Source organism: Brassica oleracea, chromosome C7 (genome assembly GCF_000695525.1).
Source record: "Brassica oleracea var. oleracea cultivar TO1000 chromosome C7, BOL, whole genome shotgun sequence".
Lineage (NCBI taxonomy): Eukaryota > Viridiplantae > Streptophyta > Magnoliopsida > Brassicales > Brassicaceae > Brassica > Brassica oleracea.
In genome coordinates, this window is record NC_027754.1 from 41689519 (window position 1) to 41709062 (window position 19544).

At 36.0% G+C, this 19544-nt stretch overlaps 3 protein-coding genes, 1 long non-coding RNA gene, 1 other non-coding gene and 1 pseudogene across 6 annotated transcripts; 1 reads left to right on the forward strand and 5 right to left on the reverse strand.

The window, feature by feature from the left end:
* Positions 1 to 96: 96 nt before the first annotated feature.
* On the reverse strand, positions 97 to 3390 carry LOC106303330 (annotated as a pseudogene).
* Positions 3391 to 5745: 2355 nt separating this feature from the next.
* LOC106301149 (allantoate deiminase) lies at positions 5746 to 9034 on the forward strand. Its single transcript, XM_013737479.1, has 12 exons — positions 5746 to 6090; positions 6227 to 6315; positions 6790 to 6893; positions 6986 to 7070; positions 7154 to 7270; positions 7354 to 7463; positions 7544 to 7649; positions 7719 to 7805; positions 7880 to 8122; positions 8208 to 8333; positions 8418 to 8579; positions 8740 to 9034. The coding sequence occupies exons 1-12, from the start codon at positions 5850 to 5852 to the stop codon at positions 8860 to 8862; spliced, it is 1593 nt and encodes a 530-aa protein (XP_013592933.1). The 5' UTR covers positions 5746 to 5849; the 3' UTR covers positions 8863 to 9034.
* A 296-nt stretch (positions 9035 to 9330) lies between these two features.
* Positions 9331 to 9404, reverse strand: TRNAT-AGU. Its single transcript has one exon. It is a non-coding gene; the product is annotated as a tRNA-Thr (tRNA).
* Positions 9405 to 10013: 609 nt separating this feature from the next.
* Positions 10014 to 11141, reverse strand: LOC106302250. The gene is made up of 3 exons (XM_013738791.1): positions 11009 to 11141; positions 10780 to 10917; positions 10014 to 10274 (listed from the first exon to the last, which is right to left on the reverse strand). The coding sequence occupies exons 1-3, from the start codon at positions 11097 to 11099 to the stop codon at positions 10258 to 10260; spliced, it is 246 nt and encodes an 81-aa protein (XP_013594245.1). The 5' UTR covers positions 11100 to 11141; the 3' UTR covers positions 10014 to 10257.
* Positions 11142 to 11542: 401 nt separating this feature from the next.
* LOC106302252 lies at positions 11543 to 13131 on the reverse strand. 2 transcript variants are annotated; one of them, XR_001262428.1, is made up of 6 exons: positions 12977 to 13131; positions 12800 to 12880; positions 12423 to 12555; positions 11997 to 12168; positions 11842 to 11889; positions 11543 to 11758 (listed from the first exon to the last, which is right to left on the reverse strand). It is a non-coding gene; the product is annotated as an uncharacterized LOC106302252 (long non-coding RNA). The 2 variants fall into 2 exon arrangements; XR_001262429.1 differs by having other exon boundaries at positions 11997 to 12190.
* A 1514-nt stretch (positions 13132 to 14645) lies between these two features.
* Positions 14646 to 18091, reverse strand: LOC106305334 (putative terpenoid synthase 7). The gene is made up of 7 exons (XM_013741714.1): positions 17840 to 18091; positions 17282 to 17558; positions 16799 to 17177; positions 16477 to 16698; positions 16260 to 16401; positions 15034 to 15282; positions 14646 to 14939 (listed from the first exon to the last, which is right to left on the reverse strand). Exons 1-7 carry the CDS (start codon positions 18089 to 18091, stop codon positions 14646 to 14648), a joined length of 1815 nt encoding a protein of 604 aa, XP_013597168.1.
* Positions 18092 to 19544: the final 1453 nt, after the last annotated feature.

Genomic DNA, 19544 nt, shown 5'->3' on the forward strand with positions numbered 1-19544 from the left:
ATTGAGAAAGTAAAGGAAACTTTTCTCAAAAAAAAGAAAGTAAAGGAAACTAGTAAATGTCTGCCAACAACTCTTCAACTGTAATAACAATCAAACTCATTGATCCACCGGTACATACACTTTTGCAGTAACAGGTGCGTTTGTCTCAACGACCACTCGGTTATCCGAAACGTTTCTCACCTGCTCACCGCGTGAACAAGAAACCCACCACCTTCACGCGCTACGAGCGTGCACTGCACCTGGCTGATTAAATTCGGAAAGAGCAAAACCGGGTTGAAATCGACGGTCCAAGACGTTCCGTTTCCATCAACCGATCCTTTAGCTACCGTCGATCTGATTGCCATTCCATTCACACTGTTCCGGTCAATGACCACTTGGTCAACATTACTCGTCTGATCCAATTGAACAATCTGGACTCCATTACCCGGCCCGGAAAACATATTGCCAACAATATCAAAATAAATACATCGCCCAAGAAAAACGTTCCAGAAACTTGTAGCTGAACCGGGTTTTCCGCGACAATACCGGTATAATCCAAGTATGAATCCACAATTCGGTTCTGAGTTAAACCAGGTAGTTTCAAATAAATCCCGGTCCCGCCAAAACCGGTTGCTTTGTTATAACAATGCACACCAGAAAAGAAGGTTCGCCTGTCCTGATATCATTACCCCGATAGCCGCGGAGAGAATATAACGGTGTCCGTGATGGCGTTATCGTTACCAATCAGATTCACTGCGGTGCCGGAGTATTTTCTCTCTCCTCTGTCTCCACCGGCGGTTATGTGTTAACCGAGAAACGAGTTTCTAGTCTCGTGTCCTTTTTGGACGAGAATGCCGTTAGTGTGTCCGAATCGTGTGATGTAACAGTTGTCAATGCTTGTCCGGAGAGAATTGATGACGACGATTGCTCTGCCGTGATAGTTGCAATCGATGAGAAGATCTCTGAGAGTTATAAATTCGAAGATGTACTGTAACTCTGTAAGTCTGTAACTTTGACGACTCGTCGTTGAGTTCGATTATATACTTATCGACTAAAATCATTTGATGCCCTTAATGTTCTTCCGCTGATCTGACTGACGTGTTACAAGTCAATAAAAAGAAACCATTAATATCAAATATATAAAAATGTATATGCAAAGAAACAGCGATATTAGAACATGTAGAAAGAAAATATGGAATTATAGGATTTTTCAAGTTGAGATTTTTGAACAAACTATTTTCATAATTTTGAAATGATAATATAAAAAATGATGATATAAAATATGGTTTACACTAAGTTTCACAATTTTAAACTTCTTTTGAATTCAAATATTTTCATTATTTCAAACATTATGATGACATTTCATGCTTTGATGGATACTTTGAATACTTTATATATAGAGTATAATGTTTGAAATTATGAAAGAAACATGCATAGAAAGAAAGAAATCATTCTGTTCTCTTGAAATAAAAAATAATGATCATTTATTTCGTTTTCGTTTGGATTGGTTCACCAAACCTACGAGCATGCATCTTTAATCAAGTTTACGTTTCCACGAAGGTTCTGTTGAGAATGTCATGTTCTAAACTTTTATTTAACAGATGGAAGCAGTGTCATATCACGTCACATAGACGGGCCATAGAGACATATTTAAATGAAGATATACCCGCACCTAACTCTACTTGTAAACTTGCCTTCGACAAATTTAATATAGTTTGACAAAAAGAGATACTTACTACGAGATTACCCGCACCGGCTGAGGGAAACCGGAGAGGGCGTCTGATTTAGTAGCTTCCACCTTCAAGATCGATTCTTGCTCCTCCAATAACATTTATACCTTCCATCAATACTCCATGATTTGGACCATCAAACACACCTTCCATAGCTTTTGGCTCCGATTGGTAACCATCGCTTAATCGCGGAATCACAGAAATAATAGTTAAGCTGCGGAAAAAATTAATTAAGCGGCGGAAAATTTTAAAATTTGTGGAATGGTGGAATATATATTAAATTGATTAAACTATTTTATATGATATTTATTTTTTATAACAAAAAAAACAAATAGCAATAATTAAACTAATGATTTTAAATCTGAAAACAAGTAAAATGTATTAAAAATATTTTAGTTTTTATTATAAATATCTAGTTTATCTTTCAATATGTTTAACAATAGATTAACATTTTATAATATAAAAGTTATAATAAATTTGTATTTACAACATAACTATTCATCATTAAAATATTATTAGTATGTATTTTAAAATTTAAGATAGTATTAACATATAATTGAATAATATAAAAGTGTTAATTTTGTAAACTTTTCCACCATAATCTACTAAAACTCACTTTTCCACTTAATAAATTTTCTCTTTATAATTTTGTCAGCAAAAACGCAGATTTGCGTTTTTGCATTTTTTTTCAATTCCGCAACATTTTCTTGATTGGTAAAATACTTGCGGAATCGCGTTTCATATGTCATTCCGCCATTCCGCATGGTTACCAATCAAAGCCTTTCCCTATGGGATCGGCACCATATGATGCACTCGATACACTCGTGGACCGAGTACTGCCTACACCAAGCATGCATCACATATATATCATGTCATCTAATCAAACAAATAACCTAAGACAACAACTTTTGAACAAAAGTCAATCATACATAAACGCCGTACGATCGTCATGATAGATAAGGTTATATTTACCTGAAGAGGTGTAGGAGGACTGGAGGAGATACAAAAGCCGACGGATTTAGACGAACAAGTGATGCCTTAACAGCTTGCATTTCCGCATTTCCGCATGATTTAATATGATTCTGTTTGAAGTCATTTGGTTTTGATAATCCTTGTCAATAATCTTCCCTAAGCTTGAAGTCATTTGGTTTTGATAATCCTTGTCAATAATCTTCCCTAAGCTTGAAGTCATTTGGTTTTGATAATCCTTGTCAATAATCTTCCCTAAGCTTGAAGTCATTTGGTTTTGATAATCCTTGTCAATAATCTTCCCTAAGCCAACTAATTAATTTTCTCTTATTTATTTCACTAAATGAAATTAATTTCGAGGCTTATATCATTCTGACTACCTTAATTTACTTCATTTCCTATAAATTGGTTTTCTTCAGCCACACTTAAAAGCCCTAAGTAAAGTCCCTCTTAAAGTTTACAGATGGTTTGACTTTTAAAGCTACCCCATCATGCCATACTACTAGGTGAAGCTGCCTCTTCTTTTCTCCTAACGAGTTTACACAGGAACATGATTAAACTAGTATTTGGGGACCAAACCCGACTTTTCAGTTTTTAGCTGAGTCCGCTTCGGTTCAGCTTAGTGCTCTGGTGTCGGAAAATTACCAAATATAAGTTTCGAATGGGGCTGCTCTTCGCTTGAGCCCAATATCTTCAAGTTCTTTTGGCCCATTTGAATTGAACAATATTATGTAGATCATTTATAAAACAAAGTAACTTAGTTGTATTATATTGCCACCAATTTATATATAATCGGCCAGAGATCCTTCTTCTTCAACTTTTTTGTTTTTATTGGTTGTCAAAAAAAACTTTGTTTTTATTGGAAGTTCACAATTTTATTTGATTTTTTATTTTGTATATCCAATTTTGTTTTTATATTTACCAAAATAATTTTCTAAAAATAATTAATATATATATATAATATAATAAACAAACAGACTCTAAATACTGTACCCAAACATTTTTCTTTTACAAAGTGATTTATTATTGGTTAGCGATTTCTTTAACATTAGGCAGTATAATATACACCCAAAATATACACTAGTGGACAACTGGATACAACAACAAATACCTATTGGCTGAATGACTGTCTCTCACATTAGTTTCATTAACTGATAAGTCAGAATAATTAGCTTTCAGAGTAATTTGAAAAATTACATTAGGGATAGAGAGTAACAAAAATACAAATTTCTCATGTTTGCTTATAGCATCTTAAGACTCAAAGCGGCTCTAAATATGGCTCTAGTTGGACGTGGTCACATTTATTTATCTACATTTCAATCGCTTCCGCATTATAAAAGTTAGTAATACTAGTCGATCAATCCTACACGCTTAAGTAAGTGATGACTAGTGAGTAAGCTAACACTCAACCCTAGGTTCTGTTAAATGATACATATTCCAAAATAGTTTTATATAATAAATTAATTAAATTTGCATTTGTTGTAAGCAAAATTCCAGTATCCTGAAAATGGATTGTCGTATCAACAACAAACATTGGACAATTATATGACTTTTTAGTTTATTACTTTAATAAATGTTAATGTGCATGACTAGATATGCAATAATTGAAGTTGGACAATTTCTATGCTATTGTTTTGTAAAAGTTGGACAATTTACAAACGCATCGGCTCAGATTTATTCAAATTAACAAAATGGGCTATGTGGCGTAAGCTGATAATAATATAACAAAAAGAAAAATTAATTCAAGATCATAAATTTACTTTGGTTGGACTAACATTTTGAGCTCGACGAACTTAAAATCCTATGAAGATGTTATTCCTATTCGATTTATAGTCCACTTTTAAATGCTAACATCAACATATATACATAGACAAAACTAATTCTGTAAGTAAAGTTCCTCATAGTCATACCGTATAAGAAAACTATAGTGGTTCTGACATAAAATTTAAATATGATTTTACAACGAACAGTATGATTTATATATGTCTCATGCGTCATGAATCATGAAATTTGTTATAATATATTAAGTATAATAATCAGGGAATAGTTATAAACCCAAAATAATATGTGCCCAACCTAATTTCCTGCCTGAACTTTATCCACCATGACAAAGACTACGTACGCCACATGAGCTATTTATATGAGTATTAAACTTTTAATGAAAGTATCCACACGGTATAAACTGAGTGTCACGTGCGTCGATCACGTGAAAAGTAGGTCGGGTGCTAGAATCTTCGTCCTGTGGTGGTGGAGTGGATCCCAATTTTTTTTTCTATGGGTAATAGGAAAAATGCATCACGACTCACGAATCACTGAACATTTCAATAAACAAATTACTAGTTAAAGACATTATTATTATTTTTTTGAAAAGAGTTAAAGACATATTATAAAATATCCAAATGTATATAAAAGAAATAAATCAATAACGGAAGAGACGTAAAATACCAAAAAAATATATTTGATACGTTAACGCTACCATCATGATTTTCTGGATACCACTACTTGTGTTTAGTTTATATCATCATAATGTTAATGCACTATAAAATTGCTGAAGTGAGACAGGTTTGCTGGTAAATAGATAGAGGCAAATAATAAATGTTATAGTTCTTTTATTCTTTAAATATTTCTAGACGTTACATTTATATAAAAAAAAAATTTGTTAACAATTTCACTTTAGATTTTAGTTTAGGTTGATATTCAGTAAGGGGTATTTTACAGTTTTACACAACCACTTGATTTGTTTTATTTTTTAAGAAAGAAATTGTTTAATACTGCATGGTTTTAACTTTTCATTGTGGTCGATTTAATGCTTATCGCCTTTGTTGACAATGGTTTATTCAAGATTAGTGGACATAATAAACTTTATAGTAAACAAAAAACAAATATTAATGTTTTGCTCATTACAAGATCCACATGATTCCTTCACTACATGTGACCTTCTCCACAAGATTCCACTGACAATTGCCACGTCATGACTTAATATGGGCCCCAACCTGACGTCCAAGTTGGACTACGGGTCCCACCAGCCGCCTCCTCTCCACCATTGAAACCATCCTCATATATAATAACGACGATAGCATTGAGTCAGTGGTCTGGTTCCGTTCCGTGGCTGTCTTCTTTGTTTTTCATCGTTTTCTTCTCGTCGTTAAAGCTCTTCTCAAAGCGGCAGCCATGGCGGTTCTTCATCCTTCCTCCTCTAGATCTTATCATATCCTCTCTAATGCCTACCACACTAGCTTCCATCACCATCATCATCATAACCATCACCATCATCATCACCCTTCGCTTGTGATATTCTGGTGCCTCGTGATTTCTCTGTTGTCTCCTCTCGCTGTCTCCTCTTCATCCTCCTCCTCCTCCTCTTCTTCCTCTGCCTCGTCCTCGTCGTCGTCTGCTTCCCAAATCTCCCTCGGTAAATCTCTATCTCTTTTGTCGCCTTTTGTGATTCTTGGTTTATGTCCATTCTTGATGCTGCTTAATTGGTTCATGTCGATGAGTCATCGCCATCTCTTTGTTATGTTTCTGATTTTATCTGATTGTCGGAAAAGGAATCGGTGAAACAGAAGGGACGAAGCAAGATCTGCATCTGTCGATCCTTAGGGACGAATCTGTGGCAAGGTTACACGAGCTTGGACAGGTAAATAAGAATGTTCATGGAGATTCTATTGCTTATAGTTTTCATTTATTATATGTTTTCAAGATTGTTACTGGTTAATATGTATATTCTAATGTCAAATCTATAACGTTTACACCTTCTTATGACATATGTCTTCGAATGTTTGTATTCACCTTTGACCAACATGATTGATAAAGTAGATTGAGTGTGTCCTTGTCTCTCAGGGTTGTTCTTATTTTAATCAAATACTGTACTTAAAAATTATTTTCTGGCTAATGAAACATTTATTAAGTTTCTTATACGAAGGGATCCAGCTAGTGTTATCTTGAAAGTGAATGCTTCTCTGTTTTAGATGGCGTCTAAATGCCTAAGAAGATTTCTTAAAACTCAGGAGATCATACTTAGTTTTATTGACCATCTGATAAATCTCTTCGAAGATCACACTGTTACATATATTAGTATTTTCTTGATATAATTTTTTTTAAAAATGTGTAGGTGAGTGATGCAGCTACTCATTTAGAGAGGACTTTCATGAGTCCAGCATCCATAAGGGGAATAAAACTTCTTCGTGAATGGATGGAAGATGCCGGTTTATCAACGTTAGCTTTAGCTCCACTCTCTTTGGTTTATAGTCCTTACCTACAAAACTTTGCTTTGGTAAATTAAACAAAAAACAACTGGATTTTTTCAGATGGGTTGATAACATGGGGAATGTACATGGTCGAGTGGAACCAAAGAATGGAAGCACCCCGGCTCTTCTTATTGGTTCTCATATGGTAAATTCACAATCTTCATTTTCTTGTTACCTAATGTGTGATAAGATGATAGTGCTGACAATTTGTTTCTGCTTGTTTAAAAGGACACTGTTATTGATGCTGGTAAATACGATGGCTCATTAGGCATAATCTCTGCTATCTCTGCATTGAAGGTTCTGAAAGTAAATGGGAAGTTAGGAGAACTAAAGCGACCTGTTGAGGTTAGTCCAGTTAAAACCCGCCTAGTAAGATCTTATAGTCACGAGAATAAACAAGAAACTTATGTTGTTTACACATTGATCAGGTGATTGCGTTTAGTGATGAGGAAGGTGTGAGATTCCAGTGTACTTTCCTAGGCAGTGCTGCTCTGGCTGGTATCATGCCAGTTTCTCGGTTGGAGATTACTGATAAAAGGTTTTTACTCAAGGACCTTAAGCTTCTTCTCTCTTTGTAGATATACAATACTCACTTTTTTTCCATATTCATTCGCTCAGTGGTATTACTGTGCAAGATGCTTTAAAAGAGAACTCCATAGACATAACAGAGGAAAATCTTACGCAGCTCAAATATGATCCTGCTTCTGTTTGGGGCTATGTAGAGGTAATAGAGCCTTTTCAGTTAAACATACAAACTAGTATGTTGATTACTGATTGGTGTATTCTCATGCAGGTTCACATTGAGCAAGGGCCCGTGCTTGAATATGTTGGTTATCCACTAGGAGTAGTAAAAGGTATTGCAGGACAGACTAGACTCAAGGTAACGTATTCATAACTAAAATTTATGTTTTAAAATCTTTGGGAAGGCTAACCAAGATGGACAGAACTCTACAGGTTACTGTAAAAGGCTCTCAAGGACATGCTGGAACAGTTCCAATGTCACTGCGTCAAGACCCTATGACTGGTGCTGCGGAACTCATTGTACTAATGGAGAGTGTTTGCAAAAACCCTAAAGAGTACTTAACTTGTGATGGCCAATGCAACGAGGAGACAATAGAATCTCTTGCTAATTCACTTGTCTGTACTGTTGGAGAAATTTCTACTTGGCCAAGTGCTAGCAATGTCATCCCAGGACAGGCAAGAGAAAGAAACTAATCTCATTTTTTTTTTTTTTATTTCTCTTGTGAATGTACTCTAAATGGTTTCATGGAAATTGATCCAGGTAGCTTTCACTGTGGATTTACGTACAATAGATGACGTAGGACGCAATGCTATTCTCCATGACTTATCAACTAGGATGTATCAAATATGTGACAAAAGATCGCTTTTGTGCTCCATTGAACGAAAGGTAAGTGAGTGGTGTAATTTGCTATACACTTTGATGTCTTATTCTTATCAACTGATTTTGTTCCCGGCTTTATCATCATTGCAGCACGATGCAGATGCAGTAATATCAGATCCGCACTTGAGTTTACAGCTGAAATCAGCAGCTCAGAGTGCCCTTAAGAAGATCACAGGAGAGGTCCAAGACGAGGTCCCTGTGCTAATGAGTGGAGCAGGACATGATGCTATGGCTATGTCTTACTTAACTAAGGTAATTGAGTTAAAACTCAAACAACACCTTAGTGTGGAATGTGTATTTCAACATTAGTAGTAGATTTCAAGATGCTAGAGATCATTTCAATCACAAGTTTTACAAGAGATCCACAAAGTTTTAGGTTTTAACACTAGGATATGTTTTGGTTTTCCTACAGGTGGGAATGTTATTCGTCCGGTGTCGTGGAGGAATAAGTCATTCTCCGGCAGAACATGTACTGGATGATGATGTTGGTGCAGCCGGTTTAGCCATCTTGGAGTTTCTAGAGTCTCAGTTGTAATTGATTTTCATAAGAATGAAAAAAAAAATATGAGAAACAAAGTGGAGTCTTGTGTCATAGAGTTTCCATGAATGTATAGTGTCATTTGTTGTCTTATTTGTCTTTGTTTGGTACAATGCATTTGTATAGAATTAAATCCGATTTACTTTAAATGTGTGAACATTGTTACCTATGGAAAATAAGAACAAAGATCTCGAATCAAGTTAGCATACTGTAGAAATGGTGATTCAATAGCAAAAGACTAGTGTATCTTTTCATATAAACTTGAGCTAATGTGTATATTAACAGCAACAAGAGGAAGAGATGGATGCACATAACACAACCAGATGGGTCTTCAAGCAAATCAGACGAGGAGGAGCATACAAGCCGTCCAACCAAAAACATAAATTAGATATTCAACTTATCAATATGGAAGCATCACAATAATTTAATAAGGAAAAAAGTATTGCCGATAAAAGGTTGAAAAAATGCTTTCATTGAGAGTTGAACTCAAGACCTCCCGCTTACTAAACGGGTGCTCTAACCAACTGAGCTATGAAAGCTTGTTTGTTGTACAAGTTAAATAAACATAATAATCAAAACTTGAAACAAAAGATAAATAGTGTTATATTATATATATTGATGGAAATTCCCTAGACGGGTCCATCCCTCAATAGATTTGTAACTCGGGAGCACCCTCGATAAGAACCAGTTTTTAGGTTTGCTTAAGTTCCTAGCGCGATAGGGATATGAAGAGTTTGGGCTTATCTCAACCTATCTTTCAATAAACTCAAAGGCAAACTCAAGAAACAGTTCTCAAGATGGCCAGCTGATTCCTCCTCTATGGAAGCCCTCTTAGTCACTGCAACAGAGCTGGAGGAAACATCAAGCAACAAGGTCTTAGTGCCAGATCAGTTGTTACAATATCAGCAATCTCAGCTTTGGAAGCGATGGTGTTGATGATACTTGTAATCGCTCTCTTCTTCAAACAAAGGCATGATTTCTTCAAGAAAGTGATGGATGGAAGCAGTGAGTACTCCTCGTCAAAGTTTTGCTGGTTCTTACGGCTACCTTGCCTCCAGGTACTTATTTTCTTCTCAAGCTTCCTTTTTTACAAACCTGAGTTTTCTGAATTTTCCAAATGGAGTAAAAGAAGATGAAGTCTTGAATAGTATTTAAGCATTGAAACGTTTCTCATTCGAAATTATTAGCCAGTTTTACAAACTGTGAGATAAGAACGCAAATCTTTAGGTTCATTAACCAAAAACACAAAACTGAAAGTGCTCCAGTGCCAAAGCAAAAGGGAACCAGGTGTAAGAAAAGCTTTTACAGGGAAGATCAAAGAAATCAAGCACTTGAAAATGACTTCAGAGGAAATATATTTCATCTCTGAAGATGTCAAAGATGACTCCATAACTAATCCCGATCTTCATCTGCATTTTAACAGGGAAAAAAAAAAAAAAAAACAAGGAAAAGGTCAAATATCTAAGTATGCAAACACATTCAATCCAACAAAACAAGAATTGTAAAACACAAAATTTTGCAACACCCTCACAATAAGTAGTGATTTTGACATGAAACTAAAACAAGAAAGACCTTGAACTTAACATAAAAACAAAAACTAAGTACATCATCCATCTACATAAGAAGAAGAAAAAGAATAGACTCCCTTCAAATTCAAATCTAGTTTCTAGCATCCCGTAATGAAAATAGTATTACTTCGAGTTACAGCCTATCTAAACTCTTACTGAGACCTTTCTTAGTAAAAAAAAACATTACGTTTCACACATTATCTGGCGTTCATAACAGTGCATGACTAATCTGATTTGCAACGAGCTAAGCCTAAACTTGCAAAAGATTCAACCTTTGAGCTAAACAAAGAACAATCAAAGCATAAAAAAAAAAAAAACGAAAAGACTATTAATTAAAAAACATTACCAAAGTAACGGCGCTCGTTGGCAGCTCTAGCCTTATCGAGCATCACCTCGAGATCTTCCTTGAGCTTCACATCCCATCTCACGAGCTGGTTCGCGAACACAGCACCGAGTCCCATGCCCACCACATGCTCCCACGGATCTTAACCATATTCCAACCAGAATCATAACCGACGGGAAAATCAAACCAGAATCGCATTTGATCAATTAGGGTTGTTGTTTCGTGGACTTACGGCGCATGTAAGGGAGCTTGCGGAGAGCGTTGGAATACATCTGGGTGCCGAGTCCCAGCAGAGCTCCCACCATCGTCGCACTCAGAGCCATCGTTTCGATCTTCTTCTGAAACTCCTGTTGTTTGGTCGATTAGAGCATGAATAACCCTAGAAACCCATTAGGTTTCTTAATGACTATTTAAGTATTAAATTTTAGTTAAAAACTTTAGTTAAGAATCACCTAATTTTCTTGCTTCAATAGAAGTTTCTTAATGAAGAGTTCTTAAAAAAAAAAAAAAAAATGAATTGTAATCAAGTTTCAGGCAATGTACACACAAGAAGAGGCAGAGAAAGATCATAGATGAGAGTTTTGTGACATTATACTGTGTCGAAATTGTAAAAGAAAGGAACTCAATCCTTTAGAATCTGTGAACCAATGAACTGAAATTAACTTTATAGTGTATGGTAACCCTGCTGCAACAAACTTGATAAGACTACAACAACAACATGAAAGTTATGTAGCTGCCGATAAAGCAAAGGGGGGTTTTAAACTTACTTCCTGGAAAGCCTTGGACTGACTGTTACAAGAAGCAAAGGCCATGTTGGCAACAGGGGGCGCAGCAGAAGCAGAGCCCATGCTGTTGGCAACATGGGGCGCAGAAGCAGGGGCAGCAGCCTCAGAAACAACGGTTTCATGCTTAATGGTTCTTGGTCCCATCACAGCATCCACAACCCTGTGTCCAATTGCGTTTCCAGCACCCCAAGTCATACCTATAGTTCCAAAATAAACAAACATATCATCACCAAACCATACCACAAAACTATCAAGGAAAAATAAAAATCAGCACACATACCATCAGCTATGGTAGAGCCAATACCACTGCGTTGAGGATGAGCTGTCTCTGCATGATTCAGTGAAACACAAAACAAAGAAAAAAACCCTAATAATTACATATCAATGAAAAATTAACACGATGGATTATTAAAGGAATCAGAAAATGAAATTCACCAGTTTGAAGAGGCGGGGTACGTGCTGGTGCAGGGCGAATCAGCCGAGCTTAACGCTCGATTTCACCAAACCTACCATCTTTGGATCCATGAGCACATATGCTTACCGGAAAGCTAGAAAAAGAGGCGGCGAGATGGCAACAACACGTGGAGGCCAAAGGAGCCGTTGATGACTGAGGGAAGGGAAGCAAGCAACTGGTGAGAGACATAGTAGCTCGTCGGTTTGGATCCGACGAAGATCACGAGAAGCCGAGAAGCGGTGAGAAAGAAAAAAAAAAAAGACCACTCTAAGGATTGATCATTAATTAAGGATCGGTAACAAAGTTTTTTATTTATTTATGATTTAATTATATCAGTCATTTGGTTTAAGGATTGCCGGTAATCATGGTCTAAAGCTTTAAGACTACCTGAGTCATAGAAAGCTTACCGGGTGGAAGTTGAGAGCATTGATAGAATAGATCTCATTCCCATCTCTGTGACATTTGAATGTGAAGTTCTTGTTCTGCTGAGAATCATCCAGATGATGAACACCAACCAACTCGCACTTCAATTGAACCAACCTATATAGAGAGAGAATCGGATCTGGTTAATGGTTATATATTGAACAGTTTCTGTGATCTAGATAAGATGCGACTGATGAAACAACTTCCAACATTACTATACTTAATTTGGTTATTAGAATAACCAACTTAAAACTTCTCAAGGACAAAACATTTTGTATATGCAATGTTAGCATCAGCAATATAATCCCGTGCCATTGAATTAACCAAAACACAATCGAAAAAGATATATAAGAAGACATACCAAAAATCCTTGCTGATCAGGGAAGGCAGTAACACACCTCGTCTGGTACTTCAGTGGTGACACGATTCTTTTGAACTCATTCTGCAGTTTACCAAATTAATAAAAAGTTCAATGAACAAGAGAATTAAATTAGTAAATCATGAGTCACGGGACTTGTTCATCGTATGATAGACTTACAGGCTTATTCAATTGATCCATATGGTCATAAACTGATCATGTAGAGAGAGAGAACCAAACCCAGAAACGAAACCTCGCCTCTTTCCTCTCCGATTTTTTTGTTCCTCTCTCGCCTTGACACGTGTCTCTAAGGGGCGGGCCTTCCAGCCCTTGGGCTTCTCTCTTCTCTTTATTGCTTTAAAATATTTTTTTGGGCTAAGGGGTGAGCTATCGCTGCTCTTACTCTTGACCCTTAGCTGCACTACGTTGGCCCCACATCGCTTGGTATGACGTGTAAGACATTGATTGGTTTGTCTTTTCTTATTTATTTATTTTTGATTGTGCGTATAAGTCGTATTCTAACGGGCTTTGTCCGCATAACAAAATAATCATTTGTCCTTATCTGTGCAGATTGGGGGCCAAGGAAGTGTGTAGAAAACTTAATTAAGTAATTTTTGTTTTTATGCTCAAATTCTATTTTCGTTAATCCAAATCATTCACTACATGGTCTTATCTTATCGAGGAGTGCTACTTAACACTATCGAATACAATTATAGAAATGATTCAAGAAACAAAAAAAGTGCATTTATCATCTAATTAGTCATTCCATATTTTTTCTTGTTGGGTTGAAACACGATCGTAAAATTATCTAATCTACTATATAACTAGTCAAGTGTTGTTGACTTCATCTTCTATAAAATGAGAAACTATTACTGGCTACAAACGTGAGACCATGCCCCCCAAGTTCACGACAATATCAAAAAGATAGATCTGCTTGCACGAACTACCTAGTTTTCATATTATCAAAGTATTTGGAGGGTAGTTAATTACTTGCATCAGTGAAGACCATAAGCCACCTAGATCATAAGCTCAGCTTTCGCTTCTGTTTAAACTGAATATCTGTAAACAACATCAAGTGATGGGTCATTACAGGAGTGCGAACTAAAGAAAGTGATGAGGATTTTTAAGGAGCTAGAGAATTTTATTGGAGGGAGATAATAGTAAAACAAGATTAACAGAATTATATAATGTGGATAGTTCAAGACTCAAGAAGTGTTGATGTTCTACAAGAAAGATAAAACAGAAAACATAGTATACAAAGAAAAAGGAGACAAATCTGAATAGTTAAACAAATATACGCAACTGTTAACTTTTCTTTCAATTCATGATCTTGTAATCTGTGTGATATCCTAACATGTCTTGTACACAGCTTCCATCATCTCTGGGTCTTCAGGATATACCCTCACTACATGTCTTCTGGTAAGGATCAGTGTCTGGCAACTTGGCAAGGCTGGTACCATTCGTATATTTTACGAGGATCCGGCTCAGCTCGGTACTTAATTCATTTGATTGGGTACATTTGGTTCTAAACTGGCCTAAACTGTACCACCCTTCCGATCTCCACGTCTACCTAGGATATCCACAAGGACAGCAGTTAATTAACTAGGTTTTTTTTTTTTTTTTTTTGAAAAAAGGCTTTAATTAACTAGGTTTCAGCACTAAATATAGCATTTTACTTAAATTCATTAAAAGAAAGAAGCCCACAATATAACAACATACACAAAATGTTTTGTGTTTTATTAAAAGCCATCTGAACGATCAAATGGTAGACGGTGAAAACAAAGCAGAAAGCACATGATGTTATTAAAGAAAAAAGTCAGGTAAATGATAAAAACATTTGCCAAAGTCTTCAAAGACGGATCTGATCCACGAACATAGAAGTCATGTACTCCTTAATTTTTCCTTGGGGATCTGTGTAACCTTCGTATCCATTGTAGCAGACGTGGATCATGCGTGCAAGATCAATGACTGCCTTAAGAACACAGTGTCGCACACCAGTTATTGTCAAGAACTCTTCATTTATTATCTTATCAGCCTCTCCAACCATTTTATTAAGCTCCCTAAAAGCTTCATTTTCGGAAACTCCATATTGCTTCATATAACAGCTGACAGCATTGGTGACGTATCCTCTACTAATGTCATCCTAATTAAAATAGTGTATGTGTAAGTCGGGATGATAGATAGAACAAGAAAGTATACATACCCGATATGTGAAGAAATGGTTTACGCATATGTACCTGGAAACCAGTTATATCATCCATAAGACGACCTTTGACACATAAAGATTGGACGATTTTTGGTCTGGACTTTAGCCATTCAAAAGCTTCTTTTGCAACCATCTTTCCCATAGACATGTATCGACTTGCCAAAGTCGCATACACTGCGACTTCCACCTCACCAACCTCCATGTACTCCTCAAAACTAGGCACGTGATAAACTAGGCCCCACTTTGCGAGATCAAAGTTGGCTTTCACATATGTCTTCAACTGCATGCTCAATAATATAGATCTGCGTTACGTTACAACACTAAATGTAGTTTTCTAAAGTTATTTTGAACTAATGATATACCCATGACCTTTCTTTTCCTTGAAATATAATCCTGCGAGTTCAGTTGAAAGTTATTCCAAAGCCATATGACAGTATATTGATATACTACTAATAATAAAAAGATGAGCATGCAAGTTGGCAACCAAAGGCAATAACAAATTTTCTGGAAAAACAAATGTACGAGGAATATTTGGTGTGTGTGGTGTTTGTGGCTTAACTTACTGCTAGTTACAAATATGAATTTGTTTGTTTGTATTATTAATATATCATAATAAAAGATTTTCTCTCTAGCTCTCTTACTCTAGGTCTTTTCATTTTCTAGTAATTCATTTATGATTTATTTTGTTTTGCACAAAAAGGAAGAGAAAAACTAGGAAAACAACGATTAATAGCTTGTGAAGATATTATGATCTCCGAAAGTATATTTGAGTATTCGAGAAAAAAAATGAGAGACAAAATGAATAAATGAAACATGTGAATCTGTATTTCCTTAAGCTATTATGAAAAACGTGATTTTTTCCCCCATAACAAGTTAAAAATATTCCTATCTTATCAATTTTTACATGGATGTAATTTATTAAATGAAAGATATATTTTATTTTAAATTTTAGAGTTAGACTTAAATTTTTTAAAACTATATATCCACATATATCTCCTACAAAATAATGGTTTATGTAACATTTAAATTAAGGATAAAACTGGAATCATGAAAATTGTTGATAATATATCTTTTTAAGAATAATATGTCACATCACAGTATTTTTCAAAATTGTTTTTCATTGACAAATTAGCACAATTATTAAGGAAAAAATAATTAGTCAGATTAGTTTAGTTTCTTAAGCGTATTACCCTTGATTGTTATATGCATGCTTATGTCTTAAACATACCAATAAAGAAGATAGTTTGATTGCCTTACCACTTCCTTTGAGGCGCTCACGTTGTATGATCTTCCTTGTGGCCCAAGTTCTCTTTCAAACTCTTCGAAAGTATCTATCATAAAGTTCAACACGAATTTCAAATAATCAGGCTGTTTATCCATGGTATGCTCGTGAGCCCACCTGTACAACATCTTCAGCATCATCATCACCATCATTATCACTATAATAATCATTGTTTACTTAATTTTTTGATACCTTTCCAAGCTATTAGCGAGGCCTTCAGCTTCAGGAAGAGATGCATATCTGTCAAATGTGTCATCTAGAATCACTAAAATGGTGAAGTACTTAACCATTATAATCCTTGCACGTGATAGTTGTGGCTCAAAGCACATCGCTTGTGCAAAGAAATGATTTTCGACGATTCTGTGTCTGAAGTAAGGTGGTAGCTTGGATTCAAACTCTAGATCATTGTACCATCTTGCATCCAAAGTTATAGGTATTTGATTAGAATAGTTTCTGTAAAGAATTGTAATTCAAGTCCATATAAATACCATTAATGTGAAGATATGTTACATACTCTGTAAGGATTTTGAGTTCGTTAAGGTATTGGAGCTGTACTAACTTGAAACTGATTTTAGCGAACTTGAGTAGCATCTCGTCATGATTTTTTTCTTGTTCAAAGAATGAGATATATTCCACTGGGAATAACATCTCCATATTCCAGTGCTGAGGTAGAGTAAGAGCATTTCGAATACGTACTGAGAGATGAGGCGGGCACGTTCCATCAGCAGCCAGTGACTCCAAGTGTCTCGATGTAAATATCAATGCTTCGTCCATTATATAATCCTTCGTCTTCCGCAAATAAGCAGCCTCATACAAGCTCAACATACCCTTGGCATCTCCGAGAAGAGATTCTTTGAAATTTCCGCTGTCCTTTGTGAATCTCCTGAATACATCTATTAATCAAAATGGATCAATTTGTTACACTTTAAATAGTTATAGACAGCAAACACTTCTATGAGTAGAATCAAAAGCCTAACTAGGTAAGAGTCTCATTTACCGGAAGATATGTGGTGACCGTATCTTCTGAAAACCCAGAAGATGATGGAAACTGTGTACAAGTCATTTTCACCTTCCATCATCTCCTCTTTCTTTTCGAAACTTTCTTTTAGAGTTTCATCTATCTCGTCCTCAAAGTGATGTGCAAGGCCAAGGCTAACCAACAAATATATCATGAGGATTCTCTTCTTCGCCGAGTCAATCCCTTGGGAAGACACGAGCGCGTTCTTCACTTTTGGCTTTATTACATCGATTTCTTTCCTAAGAGCATCCATTTCCTACAGTAAAACATATACACATGCTTAGGGCGTGTTTTAGGGCTAAAAGATTTTCTTTTAAAAAAATTTAGTTGTAGTCTAGTGATCCTACCTCTACGTTCCCTCTATAAGTGTCATTAGTTCAAACTCTCCGTCCTAAACATCATTTTTATTTTCTTATTATATTATTACTTTCTTGAATATTATTTTGGCTTAGAGCCGGCTCTGTCTCTAATCTATATATACCTGATTAGGTATATCTACATTTCTATGTACACCACCAGATATATATATCGACTTACCGAGACATCGACAGAAACAGAGTGGAACTGATCAGTCCATGGAGAAGGTAGCAGTTCCGTAAACGTGCGATTGCTTTCTTGATCATCACTAGTCATGGTAGTAGTTGCCTTCAGACGAACAAACTTTGGAGGCTTAGTGGGAACGGACATCAGTGGAAAGCAAGAGAGTTGGTTTACTGGAAACAAGTTTTTAGGAGAAGGAAAAAAGACATGGGATCCATGTTTTGGCCCAAAAACTGCTATGGATTCCATGTTCACTACCAATAATGTGGAAGTGGGAACACATTCATTATCAAATTTATAGGCACTGCACAGGGTATTTGTTCAGCCGACCACAAATTCGTACGTGATTCTCACATAAAATAGTACTATATTAAATAAAGATAATAAAAAGAGAAATTCCATAGGATAGTATTTTTAAAATTTTTTTCAAGCCATTAATAAAGAAAATTACCAAAATAAGTTATATTAAATAAGGTACATTTTTATCATAGGGTTAACTAATATAGACTTAGAGTTTAGAGTTAAAGGGTGGAGTTTTGGGGATATAGTTTTAAATTTTAAAAAAATTAAAAATTAAAATTAAAAATTTTAAAAATTTTTTTTTTGTCGTCAACTATTACAGACTCATACGGATTCTGTAAACCAAACCGGGTGATCTGCATCCATGTGAACGACAAAAGACGGTTGCTTCCTAGCACTGCGTGCTAGTCTATCCGCCATTGTATTTTGCGTCCTTGGTACATAGATGATCTCTGATCTGGTGAAGCTCTCTTTTAGGGTCTTGACATCCTCCAAGTAATTTGCAAAAGCTGGCCATTCATCTGGTTCCGAAACCATCTTCACCAATTGAGAACAATCCGTTGCAAACGTAACCTGAAACTGACGTAAATTCCTCATACATTCCATTGCCCAAAGAAGCGCTTCCATCTCCGCATGAAGGGGAGATATACTAGCCCTCACATTCCTTGCCCCCAACAATCCCTCAAATCCTTCTAAGGTGCTGAGCCAACCTTGTCCTGAAAAAATATCCCCCTCTTTCCATGAACCATCTGTGAAACACCATCTTCCTGGAATTGACGGCAATGTCGTATCCACTTGTTGTGGTATTATCCTCTGTTCATTCAATATTTGTGCTTCAGTCCACAGTGTTGATTCTGTTTCCGCTAATTTAAGTGTATCCATGGGATCCATATCCAAATTACTGAAGACTTTATTATTCATCGCTTTCCAGATGTACCATAGTATCCATGCAAACTGATGATCTTCCAGCTGCGGAAAAACTCTCCAAAATAGATGATCCATGTTTGTGAAGAGAGAACTTGTTGGGAAAATATTTGGATTTGATGGTATCTTCGAGAGAGCCCAGACCTGGAGTGCCGGAGGACATTCAAAAAACACATGGTTTATTGATTCCTCATGGGCTCCACATCTTGCACAACAAAGATCCCCTTGAATCCCCCTTGCCTGTAAATTCTTCCTTACTGATATACATCCTGTCACCAATTGCCATAGAAAATGTTTTAACTTTGGTGGACACCTTATCTTCCAACAGAACGCCTTCAGAACATTCACTGTGGGGCCAATCAGCAATGGTGGTCTCTTCCTATCTGGATAAATCCGTTCTACCTGATAACCCGATTTGACCGTGTATTTCCCATTTTTTGTGAAGTGCCACCCATCTCTGTCTACCCTCTGAATCCTG